The sequence below is a fragment of the Gossypium hirsutum genome, chromosome D06 (genome assembly GCF_007990345.1).
Source record: "Gossypium hirsutum isolate 1008001.06 chromosome D06, Gossypium_hirsutum_v2.1, whole genome shotgun sequence".
In the NCBI taxonomy this organism is placed as follows: Eukaryota; Viridiplantae; Streptophyta; class Magnoliopsida; order Malvales; family Malvaceae; genus Gossypium; species Gossypium hirsutum.
Genome location: NC_053442.1, coordinates 7496736 through 7517443, shown reverse-complemented (window position 1 = coordinate 7517443; position 20708 = coordinate 7496736). Strand labels below are relative to the sequence as shown.

General features: G+C 35.5%; 2 protein-coding genes and 1 long non-coding RNA gene across 9 annotated transcripts; 1 reads left to right on the top strand and 2 right to left on the bottom strand.

Annotated features, from left to right (window-relative positions):
• The first annotated feature begins 1659 nt into the window (after positions 1–1659).
• LOC107901360 (uncharacterized) lies at positions 1660–6371 on the top strand. 7 transcript variants are annotated; one of them, XM_016827320.2, is made up of 7 exons: positions 1841–2063; positions 3374–3593; positions 3670–4653; positions 5441–5614; positions 5756–5892; positions 6004–6114; positions 6214–6371. In XM_016827320.2, the coding sequence occupies exons 3-7, from the start codon at positions 3670–3672 to the stop codon at positions 6293–6295; spliced, it is 1488 nt and encodes a 495-aa protein (XP_016682809.2). In that variant the 5' UTR covers positions 1841–2063; positions 3374–3593; the 3' UTR covers positions 6296–6371. The 7 variants fall into 7 exon arrangements, with proteins under 7 accessions (XP_016682808.2, XP_016682809.2, XP_040951136.1 ...); XM_041095202.1 differs by having other exon boundaries at positions 1925–2063; positions 3380–3593; XM_041095203.1 differs by lacking the exon at positions 1841–2063 and adding an exon at positions 3123–3204 and having other exon boundaries at positions 3374–3509.
• Positions 6372–6607: 236 nt separating this feature from the next.
• On the bottom strand, positions 6608–8853 carry LOC107901362 (uncharacterized). The gene is made up of 5 exons (XM_016827326.2): positions 8283–8853; positions 7449–8192; positions 7281–7360; positions 7121–7192; positions 6608–7026 (listed from the first exon to the last, which is right to left on the bottom strand). Exons 1-5 carry the CDS (start codon positions 8604–8606, stop codon positions 6759–6761), a joined length of 1488 nt encoding a protein of 495 aa, XP_016682815.1. The 5' UTR covers positions 8607–8853; the 3' UTR covers positions 6608–6758.
• A 1441-nt stretch (positions 8854–10294) lies between these two features.
• On the bottom strand, positions 10295–12572 carry LOC107901363 (uncharacterized). The gene is made up of 2 exons (XR_005914445.1): positions 11037–12572; positions 10295–10825 (listed from the first exon to the last, which is right to left on the bottom strand). It is a non-coding gene; the product is annotated as an uncharacterized lncRNA (long non-coding RNA).
• Between the last annotated feature and the right edge of the window lie 8136 nt (positions 12573–20708).

Below are 20708 nucleotides of genomic sequence, written 5' to 3'. Positions count from 1 at the left end.
AAAAATATAAAAAATTTTAAAAATAAAAAAATTATTAAAATTATTAAAAATATATTAATTAAAAAATATATATTTTTAAAATTTTAAAATTAATTAATTATTTACATGTCATCTACATGGCAATCCACATGCATGTTACGTCAACAAAGTTAACAAACGTTAACTTTTCCATCCAATTTGGGTGATTTGACAAAAAATGCGAGTTCAAGCGCTAAAAGAGGCGAAAAATTAAATAGATGGCTAAAATGATTTTTTTTTTTAACTTTGAGGGCTAAAAACTCATTATGCCAAATATAACTGATTACGAGTTTTATCTTTTTCTCCATACAATATTTATTTATCCCTAGCATCACGTGAGATGAGACCATAGAAAATATTTCTAGTTTAATTAAAAATCAACACGATTACCAACAAGTAGTTGGAAGAAGTGGAAGAGATTTTTTTTTTCCAAGTATTTGAAGTTTTCAGCCAAGTTTATATCTTAGAGTTAATATTGTTGAGAAGGTTTTACCGGAATATCAACCCAGTCCGAATAAGACTAAGCTCAAACTGTAAAATAGATAAAAACACTTGTCGCTATAAAAAAATCAACGCAATTATTTTCTAACATCGATCATGCCAAATGGTGCCAAATTTAAGATTCCATTTTAAATTTCTTACCAAAATTTATTGCCAATTATTTTGAAATAGGAAAATTTTCTTTTAAAAATCTAGAAAGATGACATGAAAATTTTCTATGTGTTTACGATAAAAGATGTATTTGAGGATTAGATTGATAGAATTTGTAAAAATAAAGAGTTAAATTTATTAAATTATTTAAAATTAAGATCAAATGGATAGAATACGTAAATACTAAGGACTAAATGTGTTATTATAACAATTAAAAAGACCATGTCATTATTTCTATTAGTGATTTAATTGAGAGTAACTAAAACAGTTGGTGATAAAATTAAAAGCTTTTTTTTTAAATTTTATAATTTAGTGATTAAAACAAAAAACATTAACAATTGAATGACTAATGATGTAATTTCCCCTATTAACTGTATAAGGTTAGAATAGATCAAACAAATTCCTGTAATCATAGAAATTGGTTATTTTTGTTATAAAAGTGAAAGTTATTAGTCTATTCATCCAGCCATCCTCTTACAATGCTCAACTATTTTTGAATTAACCACTCAATTTCCTTGTAGTTTTTTGTTTGTGAAAAGAATAAAATAATTTTTTTTGTTAAGCATATATATATTATAAAAATAAAAACAATTATTAAGCATACTGTCAATCTAAAATAAAAATTCTAGAAATAGAGTTTTTTTTATGGATAAAATAGATTTTTTAACAATCTAATTATTTAATTTATTTATAGGAAGATATTGCACTTTAATGCATTCGAATGCTGAGTTCTCTTGTATTAGCAACAATGTTCATGCCAATCGAACTAAAACCTAATCGGCATGGAAAAAATAGATTTAAAGATTTAAAAGTAGTTAAATATAACAATGATCATTATTGTGTATAATTTCTATCAAATCAAGTTTTAAAAATAGATCCAATTCATGTGAGATAATGAATTAAGATGACAGGTGATGGCTAATTGTGAGGATTGCAAATCCAAAGGGGTATAATAAAACAAAACCCAAAGCTTATGAACCAAGAAAAAGTCCAAAGCGCAAACGCTCCTCTGCACCCCCTTTTCTTCTTTCCCCATTCACACGTAAGTCCATAGAAATAATTCATCTCCCTCTCTCTCTCTCTCTCTCTCTTTCTCTCCCCGTCATTTTTCAAACATTGAATTGGGTCTTCTCCTTCTATCTTCATTTATTAACTTTCACTTTCAAAAAGAAGAAAATAAAGCTATCAGTCATAGAAAAGATTTTATTTTTCTTGAAAGCCTTTGAAGGAGGAGGAGGAGGAGGTTTAGAAAGAAGGGGGCTGGGATGGGGTCGTGTAGCAGCCGACAAGGCTCGAACCCATCATGGGGGAGACTCAACCGCCGACCCAAAAGGCGTTCCAGACTCTCTTCTTTTTTCATCTGCGGTACCTCTTCATCTCATGCTCCTCTTGAGGTAGTTATCTATCACAAGTTTGATTTTTTTAAATGGCTAATCTGAGATTGGTTATTTGGCTGCTGAATTATATGGGGATTTTATAAATTTTGGACTTATTAATCATGAAGTCAATGGCCCTGTTCTTTTTATTTTTATGTTCTTTTTAGTGTCCAATAAACATTTTTGTGATCTGGGTTTGGCTTAATTCATATGAAATATCACTTCTTTCTAGTAATTCATATAGAAAGCTATCCTTTTTTGTTGGCTTTAATTCAGGCTTGAAGTTGCATGGTAATTGATTTATTTTTTCCTAAGTCCTCTGGTCCGAAAAGGGATAGATAAGAGCTATTAAGGTTTCTGCTTAGACATATACTATTTGTAAATTGTTGATTTTTTATGTTGCTCAATTAACTATGTCAAGGATTCCTCTATTGATTTTTTTTTCCTTTGATCATTTTTATTGTTTTATTGTCTGAAATTGCTCGCCTTCTCTTTAAAAATTCCAAAATTAATGGTTGCTTCATTTTAAGTAGTGCTTTACTTGATGTTGTATTGGTCTGGGAGAAGGTTTTATACATGGACATTTGAATGATGCAAATACTGAGAGTGCCAACCTTTCTTATATGATATTTTGGACCTGCTCTTCCCCCGGTAGTAGGTTCAATTATGTATTCACCAATAGCTTCATAATGGAAAATGCTCTTAAGGGAACATGAGGAATCTGGTTCCTTGCAGGATTTGGTTCTTGTGCTGTGTCAGCCTTTATTTTTGATTGGAGAATATTGACTGGTTCTTGCAACCCCCTTGCCATAAAGAATAAACTTATCTGGTTGTTGGCTTGGTGTTGCATTAAATTTGCACATTCAACTATCCCCTTCACCTTTTGACCCAAGGAAAAAAAAAAATTGCTCGCTGCGCTTGCATGAATAAGCTATCAGTGCATTGCTTAAATTTCTGAAGTGTCTTTTTCTCTGAATTTCACTCTTTTAAAAGCAAATTTTCATTTTATTTTAGGGTTAGTTGTCAGTGTGTCATTTATTTGGAGTGAAGAACTGAAATAGAACTGAAATGTTCTTTTTGCAGTGTAATATGTCGAATAGTTTGTCTGTGGATTAAGACCACTCTAGCTTAAATATGCTACACAAACTCTTGGAGGCTGGTATTAATTTAGCAAGTTTACTTGGTTAGATTGTTTTCAGTTGGTGTTTTTACCTTTGTTTTTTTTCTTTATTTAAAACGAACAATACGACTTTGCACTTGAATAAGTTCATTTTTAGTTAAAATTCCATGAAATAGCTTAACATTTTAGCTTTCCTCTCGGTTTCAAGATGTAGACAGGAGGCGGAAAGAGAAGCTTTTTTGTGGCAGTGGTTGAGCATTTCATAATTGTTGCTCCGAACCTGGGTCACCAAGAGAGCTCCATGAAGTCATTGAGGATACAAGAGTCGAGTGAATTATAATTGTGTTAGCACCAGCAAATGTCTTGTGCATTGCATGTTCCTTAACAAGTTTATGTCTTGGAAGTTATCTTTTCTTCTTCGTATTTAGGTTGTAATCTAATCATTTCACATGGAAGCTCTAGAATATGCTGCAGGGCATGATAAGATACATTCTTTTGTTGTAGATGGAAGATTATCCAGCTGAAATTCTGGTGAAGTCGACAGATCACTCTGGTCCAGTTAGCAACGTTGTCCAAAGTCCCTTGGAGGAATCTGCTTTGATATGCAGTATGGGAACAAGATTTAGCAGCATAGATAGTGAAACTGGAATTCCAGCTGAAAGCAGTTCTGCAGCCAGTCAGAATTCCTCTGTTGAAGGTGGTTCTAGAGATGTAGAAACTAGTCATTGCAGGAAATGCTTGACTGAAAATACAGAGTTAGTTGCTTCTCAGGTAGATGCTGGTTATAATCGCGGTGAATCTCATAAGGAGAGTAGTACTTCAGCTAGCACTCCCTTTATAGAACAACAGTCCTCGGATCCTGTCTCAGAAAATCTTTCGACTAATGTGGGTGCAGTCAGATTTGAAAATGCAAACAAGGGTGTGTCTGAGGTCTGTCCTGAGCCAAGTATTTTGTCTCCTCAAGGGCTTGAAGATTCAAATTTGCACAGGATACCTGTTGAGAATGAGTCGGGTGAAGTAACAACAGTAACTAACTCTGGTTTTGCTTCTGCTCCTCATGCCTCAGAACCGGAGACTTCTCACTCCATCGGAGGTGAATCCATTATAGAAGTGATGCCTTCAGGTTTAGGATTTCTCCTATCTAATAGGGAGAGGAGCCAGGGAGATGGAAGTGTTCTTCATGTTGATCTCGTGAGTCTCTCTTCCAATATTTTATCGGGTGGCACCGCTGATACAAGTAATCGTGAATCCAGGAGGAATAGCAGAAGAATGTTTTCGGATGCTTTTTCGAGACGCAGTTCCAGAAGAGTTAATAATTCCCAGTCCATTTTTCTTTCAACAGATGATAATAATGATCCAGGATTTGATAACAGATGGCTCCTTGATTTCGATGGTGATTTCTTTTATGACGGGGCTGCAGGTGATTCTGGTTACCTCAGCAGTAGAATTCATAGATTAAATGAACGAAGACGACACTCAAGACTAGAGGTATTTAATTACAAAGCACCTTGATTTATATGTTATCCAACTTGCTTTTAGTAGATCTTGCTTTAAGTAACTAGTTTTCTTTTGAAAATTATCTTGGCTCTAGTATTCCTGGATGGTGGTGCTTATGGTCCTTTGTTCTTTGAGCCTTGTTCAATTTTTTGTTAGAAGTTAGGACATCTTTTGTATCCAGTTATGCATCCTTCAAGGCTTTAATTCTAATCTTAATTTTAATCATGTCAGAATATTTTGTCAGTCTGATCCCTTTTGGATGGCAAAATTTTACTCTATCGGTTCTGCACTGGTCTGCCCTGAATGGATGAATTTTTATTTGAAAGTGCACCCAGGGGGAGGGGGGTGGGTGGGTGGGTGGGTTATAATTTGTTTGAAAGCAGGCCAGTTTGTTCCATGCTGCCCTGCATATAGAATTACTGTTTTATCCTTTTATATATTTTACACTTTCTCATATACATCCTTAAATGTTCATATACATATTTTATGTAAAAGTGGAAACTCGTAGTAATCGGTCTTGCTTAAAGTGAGTAATATTAATAGTTTAATTTAAGATATGGTATTCATAATTAAATTATAATTTTAAAGAATTGAGGTAAGCGTGGAGCAGAGTGGGTATGGATGTAACCAACTTCCATGGAGGCAGGGATGGAATCATGTGACAGGGTACTCTAAAGGTGGGGTGGGAGAGATAAAGCAATATCTATCCCTCCACCTCATTGCCCTGCTTAGTTCCCTTAGGTAACTTTTATTAATTATCTCATTTGGTTCTTTTCAGAATTGGTTAAGGCTGCATGGTGGACATGATGAAAATCATCGGCGAACTACATTTTGTCCATCTGGAATCCACCCTGATGGCACTTGCTCATGTGATTCTTCCCTGATGACTGATGAGCCTAGTGCTCGTGTAAGCATATCTCGAATAGTTATGCTTGCTGAGGCTCTATTTGAGGTAGTTTTCCTTTAGCAACTGGCATGTTCTTTCTACTTTTCTAATGTCAAATCATCTTGTTTCTATAATTTTGTCTAATGTCCCTGTAGTCCGTGAAAAGTTGATCTTGTATTACATAACTTACCATATAATAATTTGTAGGTTTTGCATCGTCAACCTGTTTCACTTTCCCTATCCATGGTATCACCGCCGGCTCCCGAATCTGTAGTTGATTCTTTCCCCCTCAGAAGTCACAACAGAAAAGCAAATGTAGCTGAGGACGGGGATGCTGTTGAACAGTAAGTTCTTTCGTTCTTACTACTTGTAGATTGAAGGTTCATGATACTCAGTTTTGCCTTTCTTTTTAATAATTATGTTCACATTGCTTCTATTGTCCCTGTTATATATAGGTGTCATATATGTTTGGGTGAATATGAGGAAGGGGACCAAATAAGAATTCTGCCTTGCCAGCATGAGTTTCACATGTCTTGTGTGGATAAATGGCTCAAAGAGATACACGGGTATTGCTACACTTTCCCTGCACCATGCGTTGTTTTTCTTTCTCCCTCTCTTTCGGGAACTTACTTTTTTTTTTCCTCCTTTTTACTCTTGGTTTGCAGAGTGTGCCCACTTTGCAGAGGCGATGTTCGTCATGGTGGTGGGGAGTCGTCTGTCTCAAACTCTGAGATTCCATCTCTTTGATGTAACTGTACATATAAATGTAAATATAGTAATGGATTCTTGTATAAATGTTATATCTATATTTATTTCCTGTTTACCATGTTGTAGCATCTTTTTTTCCTCGTAGATGTGGCCTATGTGGAATTATTAAGTTTAGCAAATTGAGGAAATAGGATCTTTTTGGCCTTGCACTTTACTCATTGATGGCTACATCTTTAATGTAATCAATCAAAAACCATTGCTGGGTTATTATCGATGCTTACAGATGTTGGCATATATAATCAATCAAGCAGGAATAAAAATGAGTTTGAAAGGATGGCATCAACCTTGGCATTTAAATGAAGATGAAGCGGCAGTATGATTACTTAGAAGAACAGAGTTCTTCTTTAACAGTTCATGCACTGGTACAATCTTAAATACATAATATATAACTTGAGAAATTAACAACACATATAATAGCAGTTGCATGGTTGGTTTTTCACCTTTAACCCAGGAAAGAAGAAGAGCCACGCCTTTGGTTCCAAAAGGGGTTATGATCTTGGAAGACAGCTGATTCAGGATTTGGGTTTTTATTATCAAAGAGATTTGGGTGACAATTCTCATTATCATCATCAAAAGTAGTCCATCGCCTTGAGTTGTTTTTAAGCTTCTGTCTGGTAACATTTCTCATGTTTTCCATCTCTCCTACATGCTCCCTGAATTCTTTCTTCACCACATCTAGAACTACCTCTCCATATCTATCACACCACGACCTTCAACATTGGCAAAAAAAATACGGACAATAAGAAACAGAAATGTTCATCATTTGGCCGTGTAAGAACATCATGATTTTTTTAGCATCCTTACTTGGGAAAGAACTTTTTGAGGTCAGCCTTGTCCACAGGAAGGGTTGTGGAAATTGCTTCAATTTGATCATCCCTAGTGGAATTACAAGAAGCACAACAAAACTTAGGCAAATATGCAAAGCAAAATAGGATTTAAGGTTTAATGGAAAGAATTTGCTTACGAAAATTTAAGATTGGGGTTTGTGGTGGAGAGCTCTGATTGAATTCGTGATAGCTCCTTCTTTATTTTGTCTCCTACTACCTGCAAGTGGATATTTGATATAAGCTAACACTAGTATACAACAATTAGAACAACATTTTTTTTTCTTTTCTTCAACATTAAGATGAACCTTATCGATGAAGAAATCCGATGGAGCTCCATTTGCAAGCAGCTTCCTCTTAATCTGTTTCGTGTCTGGTCCCTCTCCAATGGGAGTTGCGACAAGTTGGCATGACCCCATGAATGCTTCACTATCTGATCTTTCGTTGAGAGGCAAAGGAGCTGTCTCATCCTCTGAATCATTTCTCCTCCATTTCTTGAAACCATCAAAACCCCATTGTTTCTTTGCTGATTTTGATGCTTTCTCCTCTGAACCAGGGCCATTATTATGCCCCTCTCTTTGCTCTCTATGAAACAGGGTTTTAAATGGTTTTCTCTTTGCGCTACCATTCTCCTTCACAGACTCGGTCGGGAATGCTTCTTCTTGCATTAGAATCGATTTTGTTTCACTTTCCTTACCCTCCATAAAGGCTGATGATGATGGTTTTGAATCCACATCGAAAATGCTCTTTTCTGATCTGTTTTTACTTGGCTTCTGGGATGATCCGAACCCGAAAACCGAGGCTGCTCCTTTGATCTGATTCATGGCAGAGTTGTTCTTCGATTTATTATTGGAATGCAACACATTGTCTCTATCATCCTTCAAGTCAATCACAGACCATTCTTCTTCTTGATTCTCTTTCGAATCTTTCAGATTCGCAACGACCAAATCTCTGGTCTCGATTTCAGCTCCTTGTACTGCTAACCGCTGCAACAAAGGCCTTTTTGAAGAATGGTACTCCTCCTCAGATATACATTTTGCATAAAGCAGTTCCTACAACAAAAGGAAATCAAATTTGAAGAATAATTTCACTCACTCAACTAACACACACGCACAAAAAAGAGAGAGAGAGATTATAGTTACCTGCAAGAAGAGCAGTTTATCTCTCAAGATAACAGGCTGTTCAAGTTCAGGTGGAGAAGCAATGAGCGTGTCAAGCAAATGAGTTCTAAAAGCAGTAACCTCAGCTTCACCCAAAATCCCTTCTTTATGCAGACCCATGAGATTGAGTATCTGGTGAAATGAATCCTGCTGCCATTTCAGATTATCAGATTGAAGCTTGGAAAGCCTGAGTTCAGCAGCAGGCAGTCTTCTTTTCTTGAAGGAGAAAGGGAGGATTGTCTTGCAAAGTGAAGTGATGGAATCATGGATGGTGGAGTAGTATGTTGGGGTATAACTGTACACCATTTTTGACCTTTTGATTTGTTGATGAGAGCTTGAAAATGGGTTGAATCTGGATTTTAGATTGATGATTTTAGTTGCCAGTGCTTTGATTTTTGAAAGAAACAATTACTTTTTGAGGAATGTTGTAGAAATCTGAAGAAGGTGGGTTGTTAATTGGATTTTTGAATCTTGGGGGAGAACTTAAAACGGTAACTTGAAACTAGCCGTTGAGAGATGAAAGAGAGAAGGAAGAAACGCAATGCCCAATTATTTGTTATCCAACGCTGTCGTTTTCTCTTCTTTTCATCTTTTTCTAATTTATAATGGTAAACATACCTGTGAAGTCCCCTATTCTAGGGACCGAATCAAATTAGTCCTTCTATTTTTAAATACTTTTAAGAAGAATCAAATAAAGCCAAATTGGGATAGCGTTAATATTTATTGATTAAAAATTACATGAAAATTAGTTTTTTTTATTTATTTATAGTTCAACTCTAAACAAAATATTTCATCTACAAAATCATAAAAAGTTTTTAAAATATAACCTCGTTAAATATTAAACGTTAACTTTGTTGAAATTTGACCTTACTTGATATTTTTAAAAATATAAAAACTAAATTGATCCATTTTATAATAAGAGGATCAATCTGATCCAATCCCTATAATAAAACGAGGTTTCAAATATATTGAAATCAATTTATAACATGCCTAAGGATTCAACAGGCACCAATTAAACCATAAAAAAGTTTTAATTTTTTTAAATTCCATTTGCATTTAATATATCATTTTAATGAATTCAGAAAATTATGCGTTGATTATACTTTTATATGAGTTATAATGATTTATTCAACTCTTAAATTTATGTCGTTTGTTAAATCACTCTGAATGAATAAAATATTTAATATTTTTAATGTTATTAACATGAAATTCACGTAGATGTTTTTATATAATACTAATATTAAAACCTCGATGAGGTTTGAAATTTTCTATATGATTTCTTTTATTTATTTAATAGTTAATAAATTAAAATTTATTAAATAGTATTTACTTCTAATTTTTTAATTAAGGAAAGTTACATGTATAATATTTTTAAAGTTAATTATGACCCTTAAAAAAAAAGTTAGTTATGAAGATTTCCTTTTATGATTTATAAGAAAAAGTACTTACGAAGAATAAATTGATTTCAAAATATACATATTTGTTTTATGATTCAAATATTTTTCATAGGTCTTTAAATTACGGGACAATTCAATTTCAAAGTATCCTTTATATTTGTTTTATGATTTATAAAAATTATTTTTTTTTGAAATTTACGGTTTCCCATTTTAACAATGCCATCTCTAAAATTTAAACCTGAATTTCTTCTTAAAAATATAATGCACCTTATAATTGCACCCAACTCTTATTAGTAAATTCAATTTAATCCCATTTTTAATTCTTATTTGTGATACATATGTCATATTTCTAGCATTGGATATTTTACAAGTTGAGACATAACTGTAAATTTCATTATTTAAATTTTATTTCATCTTTATTATAAATATTTTTATTTTAAACAATATTATTTTTATAATATCTATAATTGATTAGCATATTTCTTAAATAATGCATACTCACACATCTTTCATGACTTTCTATTTTGGATATACATATATCACAGCAATTAGACAACGATGAACATAAAATTTGGGGATAATCCACACGTATCATACTAATATTTAAATATTAATATGTTTGATAATTTCATATCATATTTACACAATTTAGCCAAAAAAAGAAAATACAACATCCATTCATAGATTTCCAAACTCTATAATTGAAACTATTTCTAAAAACATAACCCAACAATCAAAATGAGAGACTTAATTGAGTAACTGGTGTAGCAGCAGTAGAGTAATCTTGGGTACACTAAAGAAAAGTTGTACAACCTGTTGGAATACCTTTGGAATTTGATTCAACAAGTTGAGTTTAACACTTCTTCCAACTCAGTTTGGGCCAACTCACAATCTTCTTCTTTGACTGCAACTCCCCTTTCATCCCATTTTCATCGCTATTTTGCCTGATGGATTGATTTTCAATGCCCAAAGTAAGGGGAAATGAGACTTGAAATAATAAATAAATAAATTGCCATTCTAGTACCTCTTAGGCTGTGATCTCAACCTCTCATCTAATCTTTTCTTAGCTTCTCTTGCTATCCCTCCCAGCTCCTCATCTTCACAGGCTTCATCTAATATGCTCCTTTGCTTCAATATATTCACATCCCAAATCAAAACTCAAGTCAATCTCAGTTATAATCTCCTCTTATATTGCTGCCATAATGAAAATATGATTACAGACCAATTGCTGTTAATTTGTCACAAGTACGACCGATTAACAATTACAGTAACTGCAATCTATAACAACACAATATAAACGCTGTAAAGAGATGGAACTATATAGGAAAAGAGAAAGTACCTGTAAACAAGAATTGAGTATCCTGGTTGGTGGTATACAAACAAAAAGAGGATTTCCTTGGGAAGCGATAAGGAGGAGGGGTTGGTGAATCAGATAAGGCTCCCGTTAGATGGATCCGTCTTCTTCTAGCACATTCAACACCAGGAAGCATACCAGCCATTGTTTGATTGAATGTCTACCTGTTTGAACCTAGCTAGGAGGTGATGAAAGAGAAGATGATCTGGAAAGAAAAAGAAAGGGAGTTTGATTGAATCTGTAAAAAAGAAGGAAAACGCTAATAAAGGTTGTGGATAGGGGGAGACAAAATCGGGTTCATGCCATCCTTACTGAAGAAACGTAGAGGAAATATTTGCTGAAATTATTAATTGGAAATCGAGAAGGGACGAGGAAAGAGGGGAGGAAGTTTCATGGTAACTTCCACCAGCCGCCCATCGGAAGCTCCGTCAACTGCGTACAAGGATCTCCCACCTCACTCACCACATATTATTTAAGTGCCTGAAAATATTTTCTACACTGATAATGAAATTTTTAGACTATAGTAAAATATTAAAAAAAAAGACATACCAATTTCTAATAAAATAAAAAAGTATATTTTCAGAATATGTAGACTTATTACATCTATTGGGCACTCGTTACGTGATTGCTAAGCAATTTCCATGCTTTGGGTATATGATTCTCAAAGCACTGCCTAGTAAGTTTTATTCTTGTACGGAACTTGGCAGCATAATCAACCACTTAATTAGCTTTTTATGGGGTATGGGATACGATGATCTAGTGTTGTCTTCGACACAACTCCTTGACGTTTTGAACTAAAGAGCGCAAGTATGAGTCAACCATATCCTCATTTAGCAGTTGCAAAAACCATATCATTATCACTTTCCACCATGACTTTCTTAAAACCCCACTGCTATACCACATTTAAACCATCTAGAGCTGCCCATAATTCAACCTTAAATATCGATCTTAAGCAAATACTTCTATTGTAGCCAACTAGTCAATTCCAATACATGTCTCTTATGACTCCACCTGTAGATGCCCCTGCAAAATTCGATTCTACTGCCCCATCAACATTCAATTTAACAACACCCAGCATGAGGGAGACTGCAATTGCTACGGCTTGTATTATCTATGTGTTGGCCCGAGGCCAAACGAGGGACATACTCTACGTTCATCGTCCAACACCACCACCTTGTTAGCACTACAAGTTTCTCCCTTAAAAATATCCGCCCCACATTGCTTCTAAATCCACCAACATGTAATTCCGAACAACTTTTCCCACTCAACACCATTAAACTGTAAAGCAAGTGTTGGAGTTTTTGTAAGAGCAGAGGAAGAAAAACAGGACACAAGACAAGGCAGCAAGATGCAAGAAAAAATTTTAACTTGCTCACAAATGTGCAGCAAGGGAGCTTATGGCTGATAGCTCATTTTTGCTCACTCATTCAATAAGAAAACAATACATTTAGAGTCAAATACATCACCAATACTACCTACTACCACTAAGTAGCCTAGTAACTTGATAAATATTGAAGCAATGGTTAGCATGTAGCAATCACATGTTTTATTATTATTATTATTATTATTATTATTTGGATGTAATGATGTAACTTAGTTGTATTCCAACTAAGTTTGTTAGTGGTAGTAGGTGGTGATTTATTTTAAGTGGATGTAATGATGAAACTTAGTTGTATTCCAACTAAGTTTGTTAGTGATAGTAGGTGGTGATTTATTTTAAGTGGATGTAATGATGAAACTTAGTTGTATTCCAACTAAGTTGTCAAGTTGTAAGCTTGTATAAATAGGCTTTATGCCATTTTAAAAAAAATGAATGAATTCAATCAAGATTTCATCCATATACTCTCTATTTTAGCTTTACTTAAAATTTATTTCATTTTTTTTCTTTGTTTCCGCCGCAAGTCTCGATTCTTGCTCGGCAAGCTTTTTGTTGAACCTTGCTATTTGTTGCACTTAGCTCCAACAATTGGTATCAGAGCCTATTTCTTAAGGGATCTGTTATACAAATTCATGGCTTCATCAAGCTTTTCACCAGCTGCACCTCAAGTCTTCAATGGAGAAGGCTACCACATATGGGTGGTTAAAATGAAGACCTACCTACAAGCTTTCGATCTGTGGGAGGTAGTCAACTCAGATGTTGAACCAGAGCCACTTAGAAGCAATCCAACAGTGGCTCAAATCAGGCAGCATGCTGATGAGAGGACCAAGAGGCACAAAGCCATGTCTTGCATCCAGAACTCAGTGTCAGATGTGATTTTCACAAGGATTATGGCCTGTGAATCACCAAAACAAGCCTGGGACAAGTTGCAAGAGGAGTTTCAAGGGACAGAGAGGATAAGGCAGCAACAGTTGCTGAACTTAAGGAGAGATTTCGAGAATTTGAAGATGAAGGAAGAAGAAACTATCAAGCAGTACTCTGACAGGATTATGGCTGTGGTTAACAGCATAAGGCTCCTTGGAGAGCAGCTCAAGGAAGCTAGGATAGTGGAGAAGGTTATTGCAACTCTGCCCGAGAGGTATGAGGCAAAAATCTCATCTCTCGAGGACTCAAGGGACCTGTACACCATCTCCCTGACAGAGTTGATCAATGCTTTATATGCTCAAGAGCAAAGAAGAGCAAGCAGACTGGAGGAGCATCAAGAAGGTGCCTTTCAGGCAAGAACAAACACTGCCTACAAAGGCAAGAAGGCCTGGAGAGACAAGCCAAGGACTGATGTTGCAAGAAAAGAGGGTCAGACTTGCAAGCACTGCAGAAGGGCTGGTCATCCAAAAGAAAAATGCTGGTTCAATCCAGATGCTGTATGTCAGCATTGTAAAAAGAAGGGTCATGTTGAGAGAGTCTGCAAGAGCAATGCCAAATCAAGGCAGAGTCAGTTTCAACAGAAGAAAGCTGAGGCTCGAGTAGCTAAGGAGGACAGTGACCAAGAGGAGCAAGTCTTTGCTGTGTTATGCTCAGCTGCTCAAGAAAGGTTCTCATCTGGTTGGCTTCTAGACAGTGGATGCACCAACCACATGACACCTGATGCTGCAATCTTCAAGTCTTTAGACAGAAGCTGCAGAACTAAAGTCAAGATAGGAAATGGACATTTTATTCAAGCTGAAGGCAAGGGTGATGTGCTGATATGCACCCCCACAGGTGCCAAAGTGATTTCAAATGTGCTTTTGGTGCCTGAAATTGACAGAAACCTGCTCAGCATAGCTCAGTTGCTGGAGAAAGGTTATTCTGTTGTGTTCAAAGACAACCAATGCCAAATCAATGATCCAAGTGGATCCAAGCTGATGGCAGTTCCTATGGCTAATAAGAGCTTTGTAGTTGACTGGACCAGGGAGTCAGACATTGCCTACACAGTCACATCAGATGAATCCAAGCTTTGGCATCAAAGACTGGGACATGCCAACTTCAGATCGATGGCTCGAATGGTCAGAGAGGACTTGGCTGAAAACTTTATCAACTCAGTGGATCATGATGATGTGTGTGAAGTGTGTCAGCTAGGAAAGCAGGCCAGACTCCCATTTCCCTCGAATCAAGCCTGGAGAGCCTCTGAAAAACTCCAACTGGTGCACACTGATGTGTGTGGCCCTATGAGGACTGAGTCATTAAGTGGAAACAGGTACTTCATACTGTTCATTGATGATTTTTCAAGATATTGCTGGCTTTACTTCCTAAAACAGAAATCAGAGGCGGCCTCAGTGTTTTAGAAGTTTAAGACTGCTGCTGAGACTGAAACAGGTTGCAAGCTGAAGTCCATAAGGTCTGATAATGGGACTGAGTACACCTAAGCTCAGTTCCAAGCCTTCTGTGATAAGGCAGACATCAAACATCAACTTACCAACACATATACACCTCAGCAAAATGGTGTAAGTGAAAGGAAGAATAGGAGTTTGATGGATATGGCCAGGTGCTTGATGATTCAGAAGAATCTGCCTAAAGCACTATGGGCAGAGGCAGTTAACACTGCAAACTACATTCAAAATAGGCTTCCAACCAAGGCCTTGGATCAGAAGACTCCATTCGAAGCCTGGTTTGGATTCAAGCCATCACTGGCTCATCTGAAGGTCTTTGGATGCATCTGTTATGCTCATGTACCTGCTGTCAAAAGGGACAAATTGTCTGAAAGGGCTCGACCTGGTATTTTGGTGGGCTACAGCACTGTTAAGAAGGGCTATAGGATCTTGGATCCTTCAACAAAGAAAGTGTCAGTCAGTAGGGATGTGGTATTTGATGAAAAGTCATGTTGGAACTGGGAAAAACATGAACCTGAGGAAGTTTCAGAAGGACTTGCAGCAGATCAAGCTGAGCCAGATCAAAATGTTCCTGAAATGGACATTGATGATGAACCAGTTAGAGGAACAAGACCATTGACTGAGATTTATGAAAGAGCTCATGTAGCCATAGCTGAACCAAGCAATTTTGAAGAGGCTGAAGCTCAGCAAGAGTGGAAGCAGGCAATGGCTGAGGAGATTAGCATGATTGAGAAAAACCAGACCTGGGAATTAGTTGAAAGGCCAGTCAAAAGGAAGATAATTGGGGTGAAATGGGTGTACAAAGCCAAGCAAAATGCTGATGGTACCTTGAACAAACTGAAAGCAAGGCTAGTTGTCAAGGGGTTCAGTCAGAGGTATGGCCTGGACTACCTGGAGACCTTTGCACCAGTGGTCAGGCTAGACACCATCAGATTACTGATTGCCTTAGCAGCACAGCTCGAGTGGAAGATCCATCAACTCGATGTGAAATCAGCCTTTCTGAATGGTTTCTTAGATGAAGAGATCTATGTTGAACAACCACAAGGGTTTGAGATAGCTGGCAGAGAGCATATGGTCTACAAACTGAAGAAGGCCCTATATGGCTTAAAACAGGCTCCAAGGGCCTGGTACAGCAGAATCGATGGCTACTTGACTAATTTGGGATTCGATCGAAGCAAGAGTGAGCCAACACTATATGTTAAGAAGCAAGGGACACAAACACAGCTCATTGTATCCCTATATGTTGATGACCTGCTGGTGACAGGAGGAGATCGAGCAGTGCTGGTCGATTTCAAGACCAAGATGCAAGAAGTATTTGAAATGTCTGATCTAGGGGAAATGTCTTATTTCCTTGGAATGGAGGTGACTCAAGCACAAAATGGGATATTTCTAAGTCAGAGAAACTTTGCCACAAAGATTCTGACCAAGTTCACCATGCAAAATAGTAAAGTAACTAAAACACCTGTTGTTGTTGGAGAAAAACTATCGAGCCAAGGTGATTTTGAGAAGGTTTGTGAAACAACCTACAGAAGTCTAGTTGGTTGTCTGTTATATTTAACTGCCACTAGACCAGACATAATGTATGCTGTAGGATTACTCTCAAGGTTCTTGCATTGTTGTAATAAAAAGCATTTACAAGCTGCTAAGAGAGTGCTTAGATATGTCAAAGGCACTTTGAGCTATGGTTTAAGGTACAGCAAGGAAGGAAATCTGAAGCTGGTTGGCTACACTGATAGCGACTGGGCTGGCTCGATAGATGACATGAAAAGCACCTCAGGGTATGCTTTCAACCTTGGTTCAGCCATGTTTTGCTGGAGCTCGAAGAAGCAAAGTCTGGTGGCTCAATCTACTGCTGAAGCAGAATATGTGGCAGCTGCAAGTGCTGTCAACCAAGCCATTTGGCTAAGGAAAATCTTAGCTGATTTGAAAGTGCATCAAAAGGAAGCTACTGAGATCTTCTGTGACAACCAATCTTCAGTTGCAATTGTTAAAAATCCAGTGTTCCATGGAAGAACAAAGCATTTCAGCATCAAGTTGCATGTTGTTCGAGAAATGGAGCAAGCTCAGGAAGTGAAGCTAATCCATTGTAATTCTGAGGATCAACTTGCAGACATTTTGACTAAAGCCCTTAATGTCACAAGGTTCGAATGTCTAAGAAGGAAGCTAGGTGTTTGCTCCATGCAAATCAAGGAGGAGTATTGAAGCAATGGTTAGCATGTAGCAATCACATGTTTTATTATTATTATTATTATTATTATTATTATTTGGATGTAATGATGTAACTTAGTTGTATTCCAACTAAGTTTGTTAGTGGTAGTAGGTGGTGATTTATTTTAAGTGGATGTAATGATGAAACTTAGTTGTATTCCAACTAAGTTTGTTAGTGGTAGTAGGTGGTGATTTATTTTAAGTGGATGTAATGATGAAACTTAGTTGTATTCCAACTAAGTTGTCAAGTTGTAAGCTTGTATAAATAGGCTTTATGCCACTTTAAAAAAAATGAATGAATTCAATCAAGATTTCATCCATATACTCTCTATTTTAGCTTTGTTTAAAATTTATTTCATTTTTCTTCTTTGTTTCTGCCGCAAGTCTCGATTCTTGCTCGGCAAGCTTTTTGTTGAACCTTGCTATTTGTTGCACTTAGCTCCAACAATAAACATTGCTTGTACACATAAACAAGCCACCTAAACTAGTCATTCAACACCTACTGTATCAAGTTGTCATCAACTTGTTCATTTTCAACTAGTTTGATTACAATGATACTAAAGAGAAAACCTTGCCGTTACAGCAAGCATACGTGCTGCAGCATGTTTACAAGCTGCATGCACTTCAACCAAAAATATCACAGTAGCATGGTTGGCCAATTTTCAACAGCAAGATTATTATCAAAGTTATCAAGTAGCCAGCTGTTTAAATTAGAGGTGAAGAAGCTTTGTTGCATAGCATTGGGAATTATCCTCATCTAAACCGCCCACAAAGCGTGAAGTGTTGTCCCTGGCATGCGCTACGAGTCTTACAAGAGGCATCATCTGTTAACTTGCCCGGCCATCTCTCATTATTTGAGCATAATCTCTCCCTTATCACTAGCCATAGGAACTGTCTCTCATTGATGAGCCTTAAGCTTTCAAGCATTAAGACAAAAGGAGTCTTTTGGTGCCAACATATCTGTAGCCATCCGTTTATATGCATAAAAAAACTATAAATTTACTCGAGTTTGACCGATTCCATATGCACATATCAAGTCCTAAATGTTCTCGCGGTGAAGGCATTATTGCAATGTGCATCACTATTGAATGGTCCAACCAATGTGTAAATGAGTCCCAACTACAATCTCCATATCCATAAACCATATCAGTAACTTCAATCCTTTAGCCAATCAATTGGCTGAAGAAGCCAATCTTTCAATGACCAACCTTAGGTACCCACGCATCTTTTTACATATGTACACTTCTACCATTTCTTAAAAAGCGCACACACTAGTACACGTATTGTGACTTTTACTCTATAACCTATCCAAATAAATCGATAATACATATTTTTAATTTAAATCAAACAAATAAAAATGAGCAAAGTAAATTAAAACGAAACAATCAATCAATAATAAGAGCATAGAATTATAATTTGATCTAATGCATTTGCTAATTGTTCAATATCCACCCAATTTATCACAATAAAGTTGATTACTCACCTAAAGTACTAAAATTTTCTCAATTCTCTTCCAAGCAATTAAAGAACTGATTAAATCTAATTATCGAGATATATTCATATGCCAATAATTTAGACCAAATTGATTAAGAACAAATATCAGTTATGACTATTAGGAATAAAAAATTGACCATCTAATATAGATAAAGAGTTATTTATTTTAGACCTAAAACGAAAAGTCCTTTTTCCAATTTTTTAAGTTTTATCAAATTAATAATTGATCAGACTATTATCAATGAAGAGCAAGAGCGAATAAATAATCAATTCTCTATTAAAAATAAAAAAGATGGAAATAGAAAAAAAATTTCAATTAACTAAACATTGAATCCCTTGCAATCCTAGAAATGAAAACTTAGTTCATCAAAATATTGAAAAACAATCTTAAAATAAAAACAAGAAACTAATCATAGAAAAAGAAACAAGAAAAAAATAGATGGAGAAATTGAGTCTTCCTAATTATTTCCATCAATCCTTGATGCTTGAAGGCTTTGGCGATTTCTCCTCTTTTTATCCACACTCCTCTTGAGTTTAGGTATTTTCCCCCCTTTTTATATCCCATAAAAATCACAGCTCTTTTATTTTGCAGTATGTAACAAACTGCCTTGACGTGACTTAACTATTTGCAAAATCGAGGCTTGCCTATCTGACTTGCTATCTGAACAAAACTTATTGTTGAGTTTGTTTTTGCTCAATAGATAATCCTTCATATCCTCGAATGAGAGATTATTTTGCCATAAATCAAGGTCTCCTTGAAAGATTTGTATGAAGGGGGTAAAGAGCATAATAATAGCATAGCCCAATCTTCATCGTCAATCTGAACCTCAACATTTTCTAAATCATTCAAAAGAGTAATAAATTGGCTGATGTGACCTCTAAGGTGCTCACTTTCGTCCATACGAAACATGTATAGACATTGTTTCAACACCAATCGATTAGCCAAAGACTTTGTCGCGTAGAGGGTTTCTAACCTCTTCCATAAGGTGAATGTCGTTTTCTCCATCAAAACCTCCTACAATACATTATTTGTTAAACATAATTATATTATAGATAGAGCTTTTTTTATCTAACCTATCCCATTCTGATTTATTCATGTTTGTAGGTTTATTCTTTGTAAGGACCTTCTCAAGATCGCTTTGAATCAAAATTGCCATTGTCGAAACCATTTTTTATTTTGAAGAAAAAAACAAAAATTAGGAGTCGCCACCAATCTTTTATTGAGGTGTGATTGGATCACCTAAAAAATAGCTTTGGTCTACGAGTTTTAGAAAAATGGATCCGGGAGTCGGTTAAGTACGAGGAAGGATTAGCACCCTCGTAACGCCCAAAATTGGTACCTAGTTAATTAATTAGTGTCTTAATGTCGAAAATTTAAAAATATGATCCTTAATAAAAACTTAAAAACGTTACTTATTAAAACTCTTATCATTTCGGAGAAGGAAAATGTCACACCCAATGCGTTAGGGCACGACATTCTAATTTCTCAAAAATAAATTAGTCCAAAATACTCGTGTAATAAAATTTAAAAGAATATTTATTTGTTTAAGATTTATAAACAAATCGCAGCCCAATACGTTAGGGCACAATTTCTCAAAATCTTAAACTTGGAATATTTCCTTTGTTATTATTATTTTTAAAAAAAATCTGTCTCGAGAAATCAATACGTCACATCAATACGTTAGGATACAACATATTAAATTCCCGACAACAAGCTTTTCATTTTGTTTGTTTAAAGAGCAACTCTCGATTGTTAGATTTAACGAAGAAAATTGGAACCCAATACGTTAGGGCTCAATTTTCTTGAAAATCCCAAATGCGAGTATTATCTCTATTTTAAAAAAAAATATATTTTTAAATTCGAGTAAAAGGATGACGTATTGTTATATGGGATGTATGTATAAATACCGCATTAATAAATGACAAATATAGATATGATAATATGAGCATAAATAATACAAGCAGTAGAAATAAAATAAATGAAATAACAAATCAACATCGTGCAACATAACAAATACAAGTAGATAAAGGTTAAAACATTCTTTAAAAAAATATATATATTTATATACATAAGTGATTGAATAAAGAAAATGAATAAAATTATAAACATACAAAAAATATACATGCATGTTTAAATCATGAAATATAAAAATATATATGTATGTGAAAATTATGAAAATAAGATAATAAAAAAATATGTACATAATATGT

Excerpts from the sequence above, each read along its gene's own strand:
- LOC107901360 (XM_016827319.2), top strand. The coding sequence starts at position 1,935 with ATGGGGTCGTGTAGCAGCCGACAAGGCTCGAACCCATCATGGGGGAGA. Across the intron at positions 5,615-5,755 it reads TTGCTGAGGCTCTATTTGAG|GTTTTGCATCGTCAACCTGT; the intron begins GTAGTTTTCCTT and ends AATAATTTGTAG. Across the intron at positions 6,115-6,213 it reads TGGCTCAAAGAGATACACGG|AGTGTGCCCACTTTGCAGAG; the intron begins GTATTGCTACAC and ends CTTGGTTTGCAG.
- LOC107901362 (XM_016827326.2), bottom strand. The coding sequence starts at position 8,606 with ATGGTGTACAGTTATACCCCAACATACTACTCCACCATCCATGATTCC. Across the intron at positions 8,193-8,282 it reads ATAAACTGCTCTTCTTGCAG|GAACTGCTTTATGCAAAATG; the intron begins GTAACTATAATC and ends CTTTTGTTGTAG. Across the intron at positions 7,027-7,120 it reads CTCAAAAAGTTCTTTCCCAA|GTCGTGGTGTGATAGATATG; the intron begins GTAAGGATGCTA and ends CCAATGTTGAAG.